The sequence below is a fragment of the Alexandromys fortis genome, unplaced genomic scaffold (assembly GCF_014885135.2).
Source record: "Alexandromys fortis isolate MF-2015 unplaced genomic scaffold, M_Fortis_MF-2015_v1.1 scaffold_399, whole genome shotgun sequence".
Classification (NCBI taxonomy): Eukaryota; Metazoa; Chordata; class Mammalia; order Rodentia; family Cricetidae; genus Alexandromys; species Alexandromys fortis.
This window is the reverse complement of record NW_026068268.1, coordinates 207,667-223,377: the sequence shown is the minus strand read 5'-3', so window position 1 is coordinate 223,377 and position 15,711 is coordinate 207,667. Positions and strand designations below refer to the sequence as shown.

General features: G+C 46.7%; 2 protein-coding genes across 6 annotated transcripts in view; one reads left to right on the top strand and one right to left on the bottom strand.

The window, feature by feature from the left end:
* Brf1 (BRF1 RNA polymerase III transcription initiation factor subunit) overlaps window positions 1–15,711 on the top strand; it is a 59,193-nt gene that overhangs the window by 12,288 nt on the left and 31,194 nt on the right. For 2 of the 4 annotated variants that reach the window (XM_050131940.1, XM_050131939.1), the window contains exons 3-5: window positions 1,141–1,315; window positions 7,159–7,189; window positions 11,202–11,274. In XM_050131940.1, the coding sequence (XP_049987897.1) occupies window positions 1,141–1,315; window positions 7,159–7,189; window positions 11,202–11,274 (279 nt within the window). Of the gene's footprint in view, window positions 1–1,140; window positions 1,316–4,914; window positions 6,089–7,157; window positions 7,190–11,201; window positions 11,275–15,711 lie in introns of those variants that run through there. The other 2 variants (XM_050131942.1, XM_050131941.1) reach the window with 2 other exon arrangements.
* Window positions 12,466–14,749, bottom strand: Btbd6 (BTB domain containing 6). Of its 2 annotated transcripts, XM_050131943.1 has the most exons (4): window positions 14,178–14,749; window positions 14,007–14,097; window positions 13,782–13,900; window positions 12,466–13,624 (listed from the first exon to the last, which is right to left on the bottom strand). In XM_050131943.1, exons 1-4 carry the CDS (start codon window positions 14,552–14,554, stop codon window positions 12,592–12,594), a joined length of 1,620 nt encoding a protein of 539 aa, XP_049987900.1. In that variant the 5' UTR covers window positions 14,555–14,749; the 3' UTR covers window positions 12,466–12,591. The 2 variants fall into 2 exon arrangements, with proteins under 2 accessions (XP_049987900.1, XP_049987901.1); XM_050131944.1 differs by lacking the exon at window positions 14,007–14,097 and having other exon boundaries at window positions 14,178–14,311.

Here is a 15,711-nt window from a genome sequence, read left to right as displayed (position 1 = left end):
GGAAGAGCAGTCAAGTGATTTTAACTGCTGCACTATCTCTCCAGCCCCTTGGGTTTTTTGTTCTGTTTTTGTTTTGTTTGTTTTTTAAAAGATTTATTTATATAGTGTTCTGCCTGCACACCAGAAGAGGGCACCAGATCTCATTATAGATGGTTGTGAGCCACCATGTGCTTGTGGAAATTGAACTCAGGACATCTGGAAGAGCAGCCAGTCTCTTAACCTCTGAGCCATTTCTCCAGTCTAACGAATAGGGTTTTATGACATGTGAAAAATTAGGAAACCAATATTTTGGCGTTCATAATGAAAATTGATTAGAATGTTCAAACTGAGTTAAAAAAACTTAGGACAAAGGATATCTATCTATCTGTCTGTCTGTCTGTCTATCATTTTTGAATTACCAAATATTGAACCTAAGGCCTTGTGTGTTCTAAGCAAGTTCTCTACCACTGAGCTCCATCTCCAACCCTCATTTTACTTAAACAAACAAACAAACTTATTTCATGTGCTTGCATGTATGTCTGTGTACCATATGGGTGCTGGAAATCAAATTTGGGTTGTATGGAAGAACAGCCAATATTCTTAGCCACTAAGCCTCTCTCCAGCCTAGTTTTACTTTTTTTTTTTTTTAATTTATGACAGGGTTTCTTTGTCTTGGCTGTCCTAGAACTTGCTTTGTAGACCAGGCTGGCCTCAAATTCATAGAGATCTACCTGCCTCTGCCTCCCGAGTGCTGAGATTAAAGGCGTGCACCACCACTGTCCATCCTATTTTATTTTTTAAAGAGAGGGTCTCACCAAGTTTCTCTGGCTGGCTTTGAACTCATTGGATAGCCTAGGCTGGTTCTTTTTGTTCATTTGTTCAAGACAGGGTCTTTAGTGCTGACTGTCCTAGAAATCACTATGTAGACCAAGCTGGATTCAAATTGACAGAGATTTGCTTGCCTCTGCTAAGATTAAAGGCATGTGCCTTCATACCTGGCCCTGGCTGGTCTTGAAATTGTGATCCTCTTCCCTCAATCTCTCAAGTAGATCGTGTCTACACTAACAGGCTTTGCTCCAGTCTTAAACTGTAAAGTGCTCTTGTGATGCATGATTTTAAGTTGAGACTTGTGACTGGAGGTCATTCTGGATTCCATCCTAGGACGGCGCCACATCCACCACTTGGGGAGCCAACTGCAGCTGAACCAGCACTGCCTGGACACAGCCTTCAATTTCTTCAAGATGGCTGTAAGCAAGCATCTGACCCGAGGACGGAAAATGGCCCATGTGATTGCTGCCTGCCTCTACTTGGTTTGTCGAACTGAAGGCACACCTCATATCCTTTGTTATGGAAGCCCCTCTTGGTTCTTGGGTGATGATTCAAATGTTGATTTAGAAGTTGCAGGAGTTTGGCACTGCTGTTACCATCAATTCCTTTATTTATTTATTTATTTATTTATTTATTTATTTATTTATTTATTTATTTATTTTTTAGCTTTATTTATTTATTGTGTATGCAGTGTTCTGTCTATACATATGCCTGCAGGCCAGAAGATGGCACCAGATCTCATTATAGATGGTTGTGAGCCACCATGTGGTTGCTGGGAATTGAACTCAGAACCTCTGGAAGAGCAGTCAGTGCTCTTAACCTCTGAGCCATCTCTCCAGCCCCCCATCAATTCCTTTATTGGATGTCTTGTTCCAGCTGATACAGGGTTCCCTCTCTAAGCTGCTGTCTTAGTTAGGTCTTAGTATTTCTATTGCTGTGAAGAGACACCATGACCTAAAGGAAAACATTTAATTGGGGATGGCTTACAGGTTCAGATGTTTAGTCCATTACCATCATGGCAGGAAGCTTGGTGGCAAATAGGCAGACATGGTGTTTGAAAGGTAGCTGGGAGTTCTATATCTGGATCAGTAGGCATCAGAGAGAGAGAGTGTGTGACCCTGGGCCTGCTTGAGCTTCTGAAACCTCAAAGCTCACCCCCAGTGACATAGTTCCTCCAGCAAGGCCACACCTCCAGAAATGCCACTCCCTAAATCTGTGGGGGCCATTTTCATTCAAACTACCTCAGCTGCCATGGTGGGTGTAGTCAGGCTAAACTGATAAGTCCCTGCCTCTTTTGGATGGCAGAGGACAGCTCATGACTCCTCCCCTCCCCCCTTTTACAGCTTTGTTTCTTGAGGTTTCAGGTCTAATTCTCCTGTGCTCTTCCAGACACTCTAATTCCTGAGCTCTGTTGGCAGCACATATGTCAGAAATTCCATCTTTTGTCCTGCAGAGTCTCTGTCAGTAACTCCAGCTTCCTCTAGTGCTTTCTACTATACATTGCTGTCATATATGTACTGCTTATAGTGACTTCTCTCCATCATTCCAGGGACCTTGGTGTGCTGCTGTCCCTCCCTCTGGCTGCCTCGCACCTTGAACTTGTTAGGTCACTTGGTTTCTATTTTGTTTACTCTGTCTGCCCCATCAGGCTTTTATATAATCTTTGCTTCCTGTTCATCCATCTACTTACCCTTTTGGTTAGAGACAGTTCCTAGACTTTATCTTTTAACCCAGTCCTTTTATTTTTTTGATGTGTGTGTGTGTGTGTGTGTGTGTGTGTCGGGGAGGTGTGGCACCCGTGCTACAGGGCATATTGGGATGAAGTGAACCATTTGTAGAGTCAGTTCTCTTCCTCTACCGTGTAAGTCCAGGAATCAAATTCAAGTTGTCAGGTTTGGTGACAAGTACCTTTCCCCACTGAGTTATCGCCTTGTCCTCTTCACTTGCGTTTTTGAGTCAGGATCGTTCACTGAAGTTACTTTGCTGTCATCTGTGCTTTGCTCTGCAGAGCAGCAGATGACCTTGGGAATAGAAGAGCAGTGGTGCCTGGCTTTCCTACTTCAGCTGGCACAGCTGTCCTTGGCAGGAGGGAGAATCTCTGTCAGACTATGAGCAGGTGATTAAACTGTGCTTGGGCTGCTGTTCCCAGAGCCATCAGGATTCTAGGCTGCACAAATGTACTTAGAAGCCCAGAACTTGAACTCCATCTGCAACCAGGATGAGCAACTCCCCACTCCCTACTAACAAGACTGAGTCTGCCATCTACACAGTATTGATGCCCAACAACCCAGAACCCTACTGTCTACATACTAATATCTGCTGTCTTGTTCCCTATCTATCATTGGTGCATACTGTCCATGAACTTGAAGTGTGATGGTAGCTGCCTTGGCAGGTGACTGTGTCATCTTCAGGACCATCTCAAAGTATCAGTGCTATGCACCAATTGCAGATGGAGTTCAGGCTTGCTTGCTACATTCTCAGTGCCTTTGCCTGACGGAGCATCCTGAGAGGTCCTGCTCTGGAAGTGCTGTGGTTGGGCTGAGAAGAACCTTACTGAATGGCACTGTGCAGGGAACAGTCATTTAGAGCAAAAGGGCCCAGGAGATGTGAGAAGTGGACTATGGTGAGTGCTAGGCTAGTTTTTCTTCGTCATCTCTTGGGGTCCTGTAATGGCAGTATTAGTTGGGTGGTTTCCCACTGAACCATTCATCTGCTGTTATGAACACAGATCTTTTTGTCAGATTGCACATAGAGGGGCCATTTCTCTTGTTGCTGTCTTTGGATATCTATATCCAAAGGGAGTTGGGGAGGAAAGGGTTTATTTGGCTCACACTTCACATCACTATTCATCACTGAAAGAAGTCAGGACAGGAACTCAGCAGGGCAGGATTCTAGAGGCAGGAGCTGATGCGAAGGCCGTGGGAGGGGGTGCTACTTACTGGCTTGCTTCCCATGACTTGCTTAGCCTAGTTTCTTACCCAGGACCAACAGCCCAAGGATGATGGTACCACCTGCCATGGGCTAGGCCCTCCCCTATTGTCACTAATTGAGAAAGTGCCTTACAGCTGGATCTGGATTCTCACATCTGAGGCTCCTTCCTCTCTGATGACTCTAGTGTGTGTCAAGTTGACACACAAAACCAGAAAGTACACATGGTAACTTGGACCCTGCATGTAGCTCAAATGTGAACATAGGGAATAGGCTAGGGCTTTAGCTTAGTGGTAGAGAGCTGTATGTGCCCGGTCCTAGATTCAAGCCTCCATGCTAAAAGGAAGAGAGCAAGGAATAGAAAGAAAAAATAAATGCCATTTTGCTCTAGTTCTGCTTCATTTATTTAAATCTCTAAACTTGAACCCTATGGAGAATCTCAGTTTAAATCAGATCTTGTCTGTTAATGTTCTTCCACTAAGCACAGCCAGTCAGAGGTCATGGTTGGCCATTAGCCTGTTCTGTTTACAGAGAAACTGACCCTGACCTCCAACACTGACTGCCTTGGCACTCTAAGACTGTCAGAACTATGGATGGCCTGAGGGAGTCTCACATGCCTCCCTAGCCCTCCCGAAAGAAAGTCCCACCTCTAGCAGCTTTATTTCCCACTCTGCTGTGTTTATTTCTCCTTAACAACTGGAGCTGGAGTCTGGCTCTGGCTGAGCACAAGTATCACCTGTCAGGATGTGATAGACCCAGATGGGGTCACAAAGTGGTCCCACCCCTTGGAATTTGGGGTTCTTGCATGCCTTGACTCTTCTCTTGACTTAAGAAACTCCAGCATCCACGTTAGAGGTAGAGGGGCTAGGAGGACATAGTGCCTCTAGTCACTATTTGGAGGACCTGCATAGACTTCCCAGCAGCTGGATGATTCTTCCTACCAAGAAAAACAGTCACTTTGGTTGAAAGTTGAATTCTAGTATCTTTAAAATTATATAAAATATAAATTATATAAAACCATTCACAATAAAGTTATGGCAGAAATTTTATATAATTTTAAATGATTTTCAAACACAACAGAGTTGAAGTAATTGAACTCTCCCATGAACAGCCACCCTCTCCTCCCATCAGCTTTCTGCCATTTATTTATTTATTTATTTATTTATTTATTTATTTATTTATTTATTATGTATGCAGTATTCTGTCTGTGTGTATGCCTGAAGGCCAGAAGAGGGCACCAGACCTTATTACAGATGGTTGTGAGCCACAATGTGGTTGCTAGGAATTGAACTCAGGACCTTTGGAAGAGCAGGCAATGCTCTTAACTGCTGAGCCATCTCTCCAGCCCCCATGTCCTTTAGCATCTTATTTTTGACACAGTTCAAAGCAAGCAGTAGGGCTCAGCCCATTCCACTGCCCCAGTCTTGCCGATAGACAAGATTAGATCTGGAGGTAAAATTGATATAAAATAAAATGAGTAGATCTTCCTTTACTAGTTGGTAAGTTCTGAGCAGTCTATACACTTCTTTGTCTGCCAACACCCCTTCAGTCAGACCCTGCCTCTCCAGCCCCCAAAGGCTGCCATCATTCTTCTGTCCTTCAACTGTAGACTTGCTGTCTTATTCTGGGATGTACTTTTTTTATTTAATATTATTTTTTTTTCAAGACTGGGTTTCTCAGTGGCTTTTGGAGCTGGGATGTACTTTAAATATAGGCACATAGCCTAAGCTCTTTGCTCTAAGCTTTTTGTTACTTGGCAACCTTTGTATTTGTTATGTTGCTTCCCTACTACAGTCACTGTATTTATAAGACAGTATTTAGCCTTCTGTTGACGGATCCCTGCGTTGGTCCCAGTATGAGGCCATTTTGAATGAATTTCCTGTGAGCATGCTTATGCACGTCTTTTGTGGGTGAATGATTTTGTCTCGGGTAAATGCATCAAACTGGAATAGCTGGGTTAGAGGTGGGCCTGTACTTTGTCTTATAAGAAACCTGCAAACTGTCCCCATAGGCTGTGCCCTGTCAGTCTGTGGATAGTGTAGGGGCTAAAGGTGTCTATACCCTTGTTAACATTTGGTGTTATGATCCCTCGGTGCAGTAGAATTTTTTTTTCATGTGTGCATGAGCTGTTTATCTCTCTTTATGAAGTTTTTGCTCACAAGCTTTGCCCATGTTTTGGTTTCTATTTTATTCTTATAAAATTATGTATATTTAAAAATCTATTATTTGTGTATCTCTGTGTATGTATACAGGCATGTGTATCACATGGACATTGTGGAGTTCAGAAGACAACTTTAAGAAGTCACTTTCCTTCTTTTACCATGGGTTCCTAAGGTCACACTCAGGTTTTCAGGTTTGCATAGCACATGTCTTTACTAGCTAAACCATCTAAACTCCTTCCCCCTTATCTTCTAGAGATGAACTGTTTCTCCCAGGCTGGCCCTGAACTAGAGTTTAAGTGATCTTGCTTCAGACCCCTAGGTGTTGGAACTACATGTGACAGCTACCTTTCTTTGCTTTGTTTGTTTTCGTTTGTCTGAGATAAGGTCTCTATGTGGCCCTGGCTGTCCTGGGTCTACATAGACCATGCTGGCCTTGAACTCACAGAGGTCCACCTGCCTCTACCTCCCAAGTGCTAGGATTAAAGGCATGTGTTACCATTACTGGCCTGCTTATTAATTTTTATTTTATTAAAAATTGTTTTGAGATTTATTTTCATTGTATGTGCATTCTGCCTCCCAGGTGCTGAGATTAAAGGTGCTGAATCACAGCAAGTGCTTTTAGCCACTGAGCCATCTCTGCAGCCTGTATAATTTTTTACTGTGTAGTACTGCGAATGGATGCAGTGCCTTGCACATGTTAAGCACAGTTTACTACTGGACTGCACCTATAACCAGTAGCTTAACTTCACTGACAAGTGACTTGTTTTTATTCTGTCTGTGTGCCATCTGAGTTTGGATTCATCTGAGATCTGTTCTTAGTGCTGATTACTCTCATACTCATGCAAGGATAGATCTCACATCAGAGTCCCACTGGCGATGCTTGGTAGGTACTCACTGCCTTGCTGTAGCATCTGTGTCTGTCCTCTAGGAGTTGCCCTGCTGACTCAGAATGGTGATTTGGAAGTCCCCAGTCTGTGCCTAAGGAATAGAGCTGAGGTGTGGTCGTCCATTTCTATGCTGTCTGAACAGAAGATATTGTACAGTAGACATCTGAAGCCCCTGTTTCTGGTTTCCCTGACCCTTTTCCCTACTCCCTCTTGTAACTTTCTGTCCTTAAAGTAGATTCCCAGAAGTCTCCCTCAGGGGCTGGTTAGTTCCATCAGGGCCTTTTCCTCCCTGGTCAGATGATGAGCTTGGATCAGACAAATGAGGACCAGCTCTCTGGTCCTCCATGCAAATACTCCTTAACTCTGGCTGCAGACATGCTCCTTGACCTCAGCGACCTGCTCCAGGTAGATCACTTTCCTTAAGTCTTTCTGCCCTGAGGGCTTTGCAGGGTCACAGCCTGTGTTTCCTACACCTGCTGCCTGTGGTTATGGGCAGCCTTTGCGTTCAGGGTGGTGAAGCTTGTGTTGCCAGAGCTTGGGGCCTCAGTAGGAGAAGGCAGCCCACAGTCACAGTATTATCCAGGGCCTGGTGGCTCAGACTTAGAATCACTTGAGAGCCCCTTGTGAAACTCAGTCTAAGGCAAAGAAAGTTCTTTTCTTAAAGGGAATATTGGATCCCATTGCATGAATTTCAAACTCTGCAAAACCTTCATAAGTAGCTGGGCGGTGTTGGTGCACGTCTTTAATCCCAGCACTCAGGAGGCAGAGGAAGGTGGATCTCTGTGAGTTCGAGGCCAGCCTGGTCTACAAGAGCTAGTTCCAGGACAGGCTCCAAAGTTACAGAGAAACCCTGTCTCAAAACCAAACAAAAACAAACAAACAAAAAAAACAACCTTCGTAAGTACAGTCTATTTAGGGTCATTAGCTTTCTAGATTCAGATAAAGTGTTTTTTGTTGTTGTTGTTGTTGCATTGCTTGTTTCTGTTTGTTTTTTAAGAGTAGGTCTCATGTAGCCCTAGCAAGCCTGGAACTCAGAGACCTGCCTGCCTCTGCCTCTGCAGTGCTGGGATTAAAGTCATGTGGCACAATGGTCAGTACACTGTTCACTTCTAAGTAACTGAACATTATAAGATGCACCTAGGCACCTTCAAAGGCAGTGAAGGAAAAAGGCACATGGAGAATTGCCCCATTGATGGCACTGTGGGTGGCAGTTGGCTAAAAACTAACTGAAGTCTCCAGATCTCTCCCTGAGGTCAGACCAGGAAGTAGAATGAATGACCACAAGTTCACCCTGAATGGAAACCCTGATCTGGATGCCCCCAGGGGTCCTAAGAGCCCATAGGTCAGGGTACTGCTCCTGGTTGCTAATCCCTTAGTACCTCTGACTAACAGAGTTCAGTCAGATGGTGCCTTGTATTTTTGTCCTCCCAGCTGTCTTTATAAATGGCATCTCTCAGCAGCTATTACTGAAACTTTTTTTTTTTGGTCAAGCTAAAAATAACCTTTTGGAATTGTGATAATCCATTGACTCCACCTTTGAATGCATTGTGCATTGAGCATGACTGTTTCCACCCTCCCAGAAAAGATGGGGGCCAGGGCCAGGCAGCACCAGAAGTAGTTTGGACACCTCTTAGAGGAAAACAGGTGCACCAGTCATCTTTGGCTTCACAGCTTTGGAAACGGGAAAACAGCCCAGACTGTCAGGCTAGGTGGCATGCCACCAGTAAAGGCTGAGGTCGGGCCAGCTGTATAGTCTGGGTGGCACAGACTACTACTCTTCTTGGTAGGGCCATGCTGGTTAAATGGAGTGTGAGGGGACCTGCACGGGAGACCATACATAGCTGTCCTTGCCCCGGAGCATCCAAGTATGTTCTTTTGTTCCTCCAAGACATCCCTGGGGCCTGGCCTCGTCTAATTTTTTTTTTAAAGTATTTATTTATTTGTTATGTATACAATATTCTATCTGTGTGTATGCCTGCAGGCCAGAAGAGGGCACCAGACCTCATTCCAGATGGTTGTGAGTCACCATGTGGTTGCTGGGAATTGAACTCAGGACCTTTGGAAGAGTAGGCAATGCTCTTAACCACTGAGCCATCTCTCCAGCCCCCGGCCTCGTCTGATTTTAAGACAAGACACTTGCTTATCTCTGGGTAGGGCTCATGCCTACGTCAGTAAAGGCCTCTGGTGAAACTGACTGAAGAGAGGAGTCAGCGTAGAACTGGCAGAGACCCTGAATTTAAAGCCTCACTTTTTCCTGATTCACATACATACCAAAGGCAGATAGCCACAATAGGAGAATGAATTGTTAATGTGATGACGTCTAATAGTACCTACCAATTTTAGTATGCCTAGAAGCCAGGTGTAGTGGTACACACTTGTAGTCCCAGATGCTTAAAAACTATCTCTAGAAAGTTCTTTTGATTTTTTTCTTTTTGATTTATTTGTATGAGCATCTGCCTACATGTATGTGTGTGGACCACCTGTGTCCCTGGTACCCACAAAGGCCAGAAGAGGGTGTTGGATCCTCTGGAACTGGAGTTAGAGATAGGTGTGAGCCACCATGTGGGTGCTGGGAACCAAACCCAAGGCCTCTACATGGGAAACAAGCGCTCTATATCACCGAGCCATCTCTTGGAAAGTGTGAAAACTTTGAATTTACACTTGAAATCTATTCAGTCTCTGTAGCATTCATGTTTCATCATCAAACATATCCATCTGGAACCCAAGGTTAAAATAGTGAAGGAGTTTGAGGTGGATAGATGGAAGTCGGGGCCAGCTTTGGCCACAACACTAGATGGGGACCTGGATGTCCGTGGGAACCTGAGAGGATGCTGCAGGAACAGAATACTGCTATGGGAGCACACTTACTTGAATACTTGAACACAAACTATATATTATATGACCTATGCATAGGCCATGTAGTCACGCATACCATAGTTTTCTAGATGACCCTTGAAACCGCAGGAAGGTAGAATTACTTCAGAAAGTGCTCTCTGAGCTACCAGTCCTCATGAAGACCTCAGGAAGATACCTGTATCCAGCCAGGGTGGAAGGTGACCAGCCCACTGCTGATTGGCTATGGAGGCTGACCCTGGCCTTCTCAATTGGGTTGACTCAACTAAGTTAACAAATCACAAACTCTCTCCCCCCCAGTCCTGCATGTAATGAAGACCCCATTGTGTATCATCCCTTAGACTCCTTAGACTTTGTCTCTTGACATATGTCAACATCTGTGGGCAACATCTTTTTTTTTTTTTCCGAGACAGGGTTTCTCTGTGGCTTTGGAGCCTGTCCTGGAACTAGCTCTGTAGACCAGGCTGGTCTCGAACTCACAGAGATCCGCCTGCCTCTGCCTCCCGAGTGCTGGGATTAAAGGCGTGCGCCACCACCGCCCGGCTGGGGGCAACATCTTCATGCCAGGAAAAGGGGCTTAGCAGAGGGCCCACAGGTTAGGCTCAATTAGGTGAGGGAGTTGGTTCAGGAAGCCAGAGGCAGAAGGCTAGACCAGTCATATCTATAAGGCATGGCCTGGCATGAGTGCAGTGGGGTTTTCAGGGAGCCAAGGATGGGAGGGACTCTAGGGTTGGGTAGGCCTGAGTATCCCAGGTTAGTCCATGCAGTGCTGCACTGATGTACTGAACTGCACATTAGGGGTCTGTACACTGACTAAACCTTTGCTTTCCTGACAACTGATAGTGTTCCAGCCACTCCAGCCTTTGTTACAGCCTTTTCAGAATGGAATTATTCCCACTGCTTACTTCCTCTGGCAAAGAAGAGCAGGTGGCCAATAGGCCACATGGCAGATAAGGACTTGAGGTGAGGGTAGTGGAGGAAACATTTGAAATTCCAGCAAGGAAACTGAGATCTCTAGGACTGTAAGGTAAAAGGAAGAGTAGCTATTGTGTTGTGTACCAGTCTTGTGTTGGTTCAGAACTAAGCATAACTCTGTACTGTGTTACCTACCATACTCTAGCAGGTATCCTCAAAGAACTTTTCTAAGCAGCCACTGACAAGATTAAGGGCAGCCAAATAGGAAGAAAGCTGGCGCTCCTGATGTGAAAATCAGCAGAGAGGCATGGAATGGATTTTCCACAGTCCAGCAAGGGGCTGTGGCAATGGGTTCTTTGAAGATACTTTAAGAAAACAGCAGCTGAGCCGGGTGTGGTGGTGCTTGCCTTTACCCAGCACTCAGGAAGCAAAGGCAGGTGGTTCTCTGAGTTCCAGGTCAGCCTGGTCTACAGAGCAAGTTCCAGGACAGCCAGGACTACGCAGAGAAACCCTGTTTGAAAATCAAAACAAGAACCAAAACAAACAAAACAAAACAAAAACCCCACACACAAATTGTTAAAAAAAAAAAAAAAAAGCAAATGTTTTCTTCAATACCAGTGCATTCCTAGCTGTTTTCTTTTTTGCACAGGTGAATGTGTACGTGCTGGGGAAGACGTTCCTGCTCTTGGCGAGGGAGCTCTGCATCAACGCACCGGCTATAGGTAGGCTGAGCTCAGACAATACCACCTCTGGAAACTAACTTGCTAAGGTGTTCAGAGTAGAGGGTTGTCAGGCCAAAGTACAGAACCCCAAAGCAAAGGAATTTCTCCTAAAGTTTGTGGGAAATACAGGCAATAGGGTTTTATTTCTGGTGCAGACTCAAAGCTTCCCATCAATGCCTATCAGATGTGGCTCAGGACCAATGTGAAGTTTAACACTTCACATTGGGAACCTAGTGGATACCTTGAGAAAGGCAGGGGCCTCCTAACAATTGAGGGAAGAAGTTCCAGGAGCAGGTACCCTCTAGCCATGGCTCTTCTCATATGCAAGGATGGGGTTTTCATGGTTTCTTAAGTATCAACTCACAGTAAAGAGGTACTACTGGGAGCAAGAGCCAGAGGGTCTGGGAGGGTAGATTTGAGGCCCAGCAGGGCCAGGGTTCTGATGTTAGGCACACTAGCCTACGTCACATACTCTCTCTCTAGATAACATTTCCCTGCTAGTGGGCCTTTGAAGGTCAGGTGCTTTTTCAGGGCAAAACAACTATAAGGGAGGCCTGGACCTGGGCCTAGGGATCCTTCTTACCCACATAGCACCCCACAGCAGACAGCACAGCATACAGCCTAATCCTTAACTTTGACCTCTGCAGTAGAACCTTGAGGTACTTTAACAAACACAATCATCCAGACATGTGGTCTTCTGCAGAATTCTGGAGACAGCCCTTGAGAGGAAGACAGTTCAGATGCCACACAGGCATAGATAGGCTCTCCTAAGATAGGGTTTGATTTTAACTGCTCTGCACTTCATACAGACAGGATGAGAAAGAGAATGCCCCAGTTAATATTTCCTACAGTCACTTATTTACATGTGGCTCTTGTTCCGTCAAACCTTTATTATGAAAATTCACTTAAATAGGATGGAACTATTTTAAGTGACTTTTCAGCAACTTGTGGCTTGAATGGAAGGCCTTAAAGTAAGCCAGAGCCGCTTAGAATCCAAAAGAGTGGGAGGAGAATCCAAGGGTCCTGAAGCTTGGGTGCCACTGGGCAAGGGACCTGGGACTACCTTGGACCCGCGTCTGTCCTCCATCTGTGGAATATCATCTCAGGGTCAAGGGACATGTATAATTCTGTTCCTAAGATCAGTTCCTAAAGATCTGTAAAGAGAAGTCATCTGTTTCAGACTCGGGCTGATATGGTAAGCCAAACCTTTAATGGTATCAGTAAGGCAGTAGGCAGTGTCCTGCACCTCCACTGCACTTACTGGGTAGACTCCATGGAGGAAGAGCCTAATGGCAAGTCCACCCCAACCCCTACACCTCAGGCATAGAAGATGAGCTCTGGAATCTGTCCACCCTGGACTCCAGTCCCATTGGTACTGTCCGAGGAGCACTGGAACTGGAAGGCTACCTTTCCACACTGTACTTCTGTCATTCCTTCCTGCCCAAAGTAGCTGAGCTCACTGCCATCCAGGACAGCACTGGCAGTGTAGAAGGTGTCCTGCTCCACCTGGACTGGATGCTCAAACCAGACCGGGAATGTGTTGCTGGATCCATCTGAAACAAACTTGGTGAGATTCTGAGCTAGGACCATCCCTAGCCGTTTGAGTTCAATCTTCACACTGTACTCAGCCTTCCCAGAACTGGACCCATATAAGCCCAGTCCAGCAATGAACACCCTTCTGTCCACTGCAAACTGGATGCTGTCACAGCGCCCACGATATCTCCACTGGTTGCTTCGGTAGGCAGAAGACTGGAAGCGGTGACACCTCTGTGGAGCAAGGCCCTTCCTTTTGGTCAGGGGAAAGTCGAGGATTGGCTTGTTGGCAGCTGTGTACCAAAGGAAGATATTGTGGGTCTCCTCTAAGGTCAGGATATCTGACTGGGCAGCACCGTTGGCAAACTCCTCTAGAGTCATAGTTGGAATTCGGACTAGATAGAGGGCTCTTCCCAAAACATGCCTCTTGTTGTGAGGGGTGACCGGGAGGCCCTGTCTCTTGCACTCTGCCTCAGCCCAGTTCAGGACCGCCTCAAAGACCACAGCCTCTTTGGTGTTGAGGGCCTCCCTGGTCACAATGATCTCCAGGGTCTGCCGGTCAATTTCACAGAAGCCTTCAGACTTCAAAGCCATCTCAGCCTGTGCATCAATGACTTCCCAGCAGCGCTGGGTCAGTTCAGGCTCCTCAAACAGTCGGCTCTGGGATAGCAGGACACAGGCATTTTTGGCTTCCAGGCTTGTCTCCAGAAAGTTGACACAGGCCTTGGCTAATGCAGGTACAATGTACTTCTTAGCAGCATACAGAGTGGCGAGCACTGTGTCCGCCTCCAGATCAATCTCATCGCTGTACATGTACCTGGGTAAGGCAGGGACTCTTCTGGGGAGCTGCAAGGGCTGGCCTCAGAGAGGAACTCATGGGCTCCCATGCACAACCTCTTGGGTTGTAGGAAACATGTAGGGGACAACTGGAAGGTAACCACCCCATCCTTCCAGCCCCAGAGTAGAGCACTTACTTTAACAAGACCAGGAAGGCGGCAGGCTCGACGTCAGGAATGTGGATTTCTGATTTGACTTCCGCAAGGTCCCCATAGAACATGGCATAGAAGACAGAGCTGCCGACAGCCAAGACGTACTGTGAATAAAAGAAAAGTCACTTGAGCTACAGGGTTGTTAAGAAGGCTGGGGATATTGCGTCTAGCCAGACCCCCACCAGGGGACAGGGCTGCGCCCCTACCCACCTTGTGGGCGGGCACGCGCCTGGCTGCCCCTAAGGCCCCCACGATGAAGTGGACGTCAGCCATCAGCTCGTTGTTGAACATGAGCGCATTCCTGTAAAGGGGAGAGGCACACGGGCTGGAACAGCGCGCGCCCGGGCTCTGGAGAGAGCCCGGGGGCGGGCGGCAGCTCACCTCTCGCGCAGCGTCGGGTGGAAGGACTGCCAGTTGGGGCTCTCGGGATTGTTGTTGTCTGGCGCGGGCGGCGCGGGCAAGGGCGGCAGTGGGGCGGGCGCCAGGCGGGGCGGGCAGCAGAGGCTGACCTTTCTGCCCACGGCCGCGCCCGCCGCGTTGCTGTTGGCGATGTCGGTGGCAGTAGCTGCAGAGGCGCCGGCGGGCGGGTACAGTTCTGAGGCCATCTTCGTTCCAGCCGGGGCCACCTCCACACTGGTCGGCGCTGCGCCGCGCGCCTTCGCACCGCGCCGGGGCCTGGGCAGTGGCTCTGCGAGCACCAGCAGGGAGGTTAGGCACTGTGCCACCCGCCCATGCAGGCAGGCCAGCGGCAGCAGCATGGGGCCACGCCGGCCCTGCCTGCCGCCCACCCTCCCGCACCCCTCACCCCACACCGAGCCCGCGGCCCGGCCGCAGGGGGCGCCGTCCCGCCCCTACCCTGTGCGGCGGCGCTGGCGTCCCTCGTCACTGTGCGTCATGACGCAGCTCACGCCGAGGCCCCTCCTACGGTAGAGTGCCGAAGCCCCGCCCGATGCACAGGTTTGCACTATCGTTAGTTGTTCACAGCAGCTCAACTTTAGTAAAGGAACCTGACACAACTAGCTTTCCGAGTCTCCAAAACAAGGCTTGATCTCCTTTTTTGTCTTGCTTCTTTAGCGGAACATAAAATTAAAGACTACATATTGTATGTAGTGTGTCAGAATTTTTCTTTTTTAAATCAGGACTTTATATGGCCCAGGGTGGCCTCAAACTCGCTTTGTAGGTCCTCCTTTATAAGTTGATTATTCTACTGTGCTGCATTTTGTTTGCCAGTTCATCCAACTGATGGGTAAACACCCAAGTGGGTTACATAGCCCAACTATTGTTGTGCAATTATCAGATCCTCATTGTAATTCTTTGTGTCTTTACCTAGAAATGAGATGGTTGAAACAAATGGTCATCTTTCATTTACCTTTTAAAAATATTTTTATTTTATATGTATAGATGTTTTGTTTGCATGAGTCTCTGTGCACCACATGTGTGTCCAGTGTTTGCAAAGGCCAGAAGAGGGTATTGAATCCCTTGAAACTGGAGATAAATGGTCGTGAACTATGAGATGTGGATATTGGGAACCGAACCCAGTTTTTGTAAGAGCAATGAGCTCTCCTAACCATTGAGTCATAGCCAGTCCTTCAGAAGTTTTTTGTTGTGGTGGTTGATTTTGTTTTCTTGTTTTGTTTGATTCTTTTGAGACAAAGTTTCTTCTTCTTCTTCTTCTTCTTCTTCTTCTTCTTCTTCTTCTTCTTCTTCTTCTTTTTCTTCTTTTTGTTTGTTTGTTTGTTCGTTTTGTTTTCGAGACAAGGTTTCTCTGTAGCTTTAGAGCCTGTCCTGGAACTGCAGTCAGGTTGTCTAGAATTTTTTTTTTTTTTTTGTGGATATAAAAGTAGCCAATATTTAGTTCGAGACCAGCCTGGTCTACAGAGCTAGTTCCAGGACAGGCTCCAAAAAGCCACAGAGA

Coding starts and splice junctions, on each gene's coding strand:
- Btbd6 (XM_050131943.1), bottom strand. CDS start 14,554: ATGCTGCTGCCGCTGGCCTGCCTGCATGGGCGGGTGGCACAGTGCCTA. Junction 14,098..14,177: donor CACCCGACGCTGCGCGAGAG/GTGAGCTGCCGC, acceptor TCCCCTTTACAG/GAATGCGCTCATGTTCAACA. Junction 13,625..13,781: donor GCCTTCCTGGTCTTGTTAAA/GTAAGTGCTCTA, acceptor TGCCTTACCCAG/GTACATGTACAGCGATGAGA.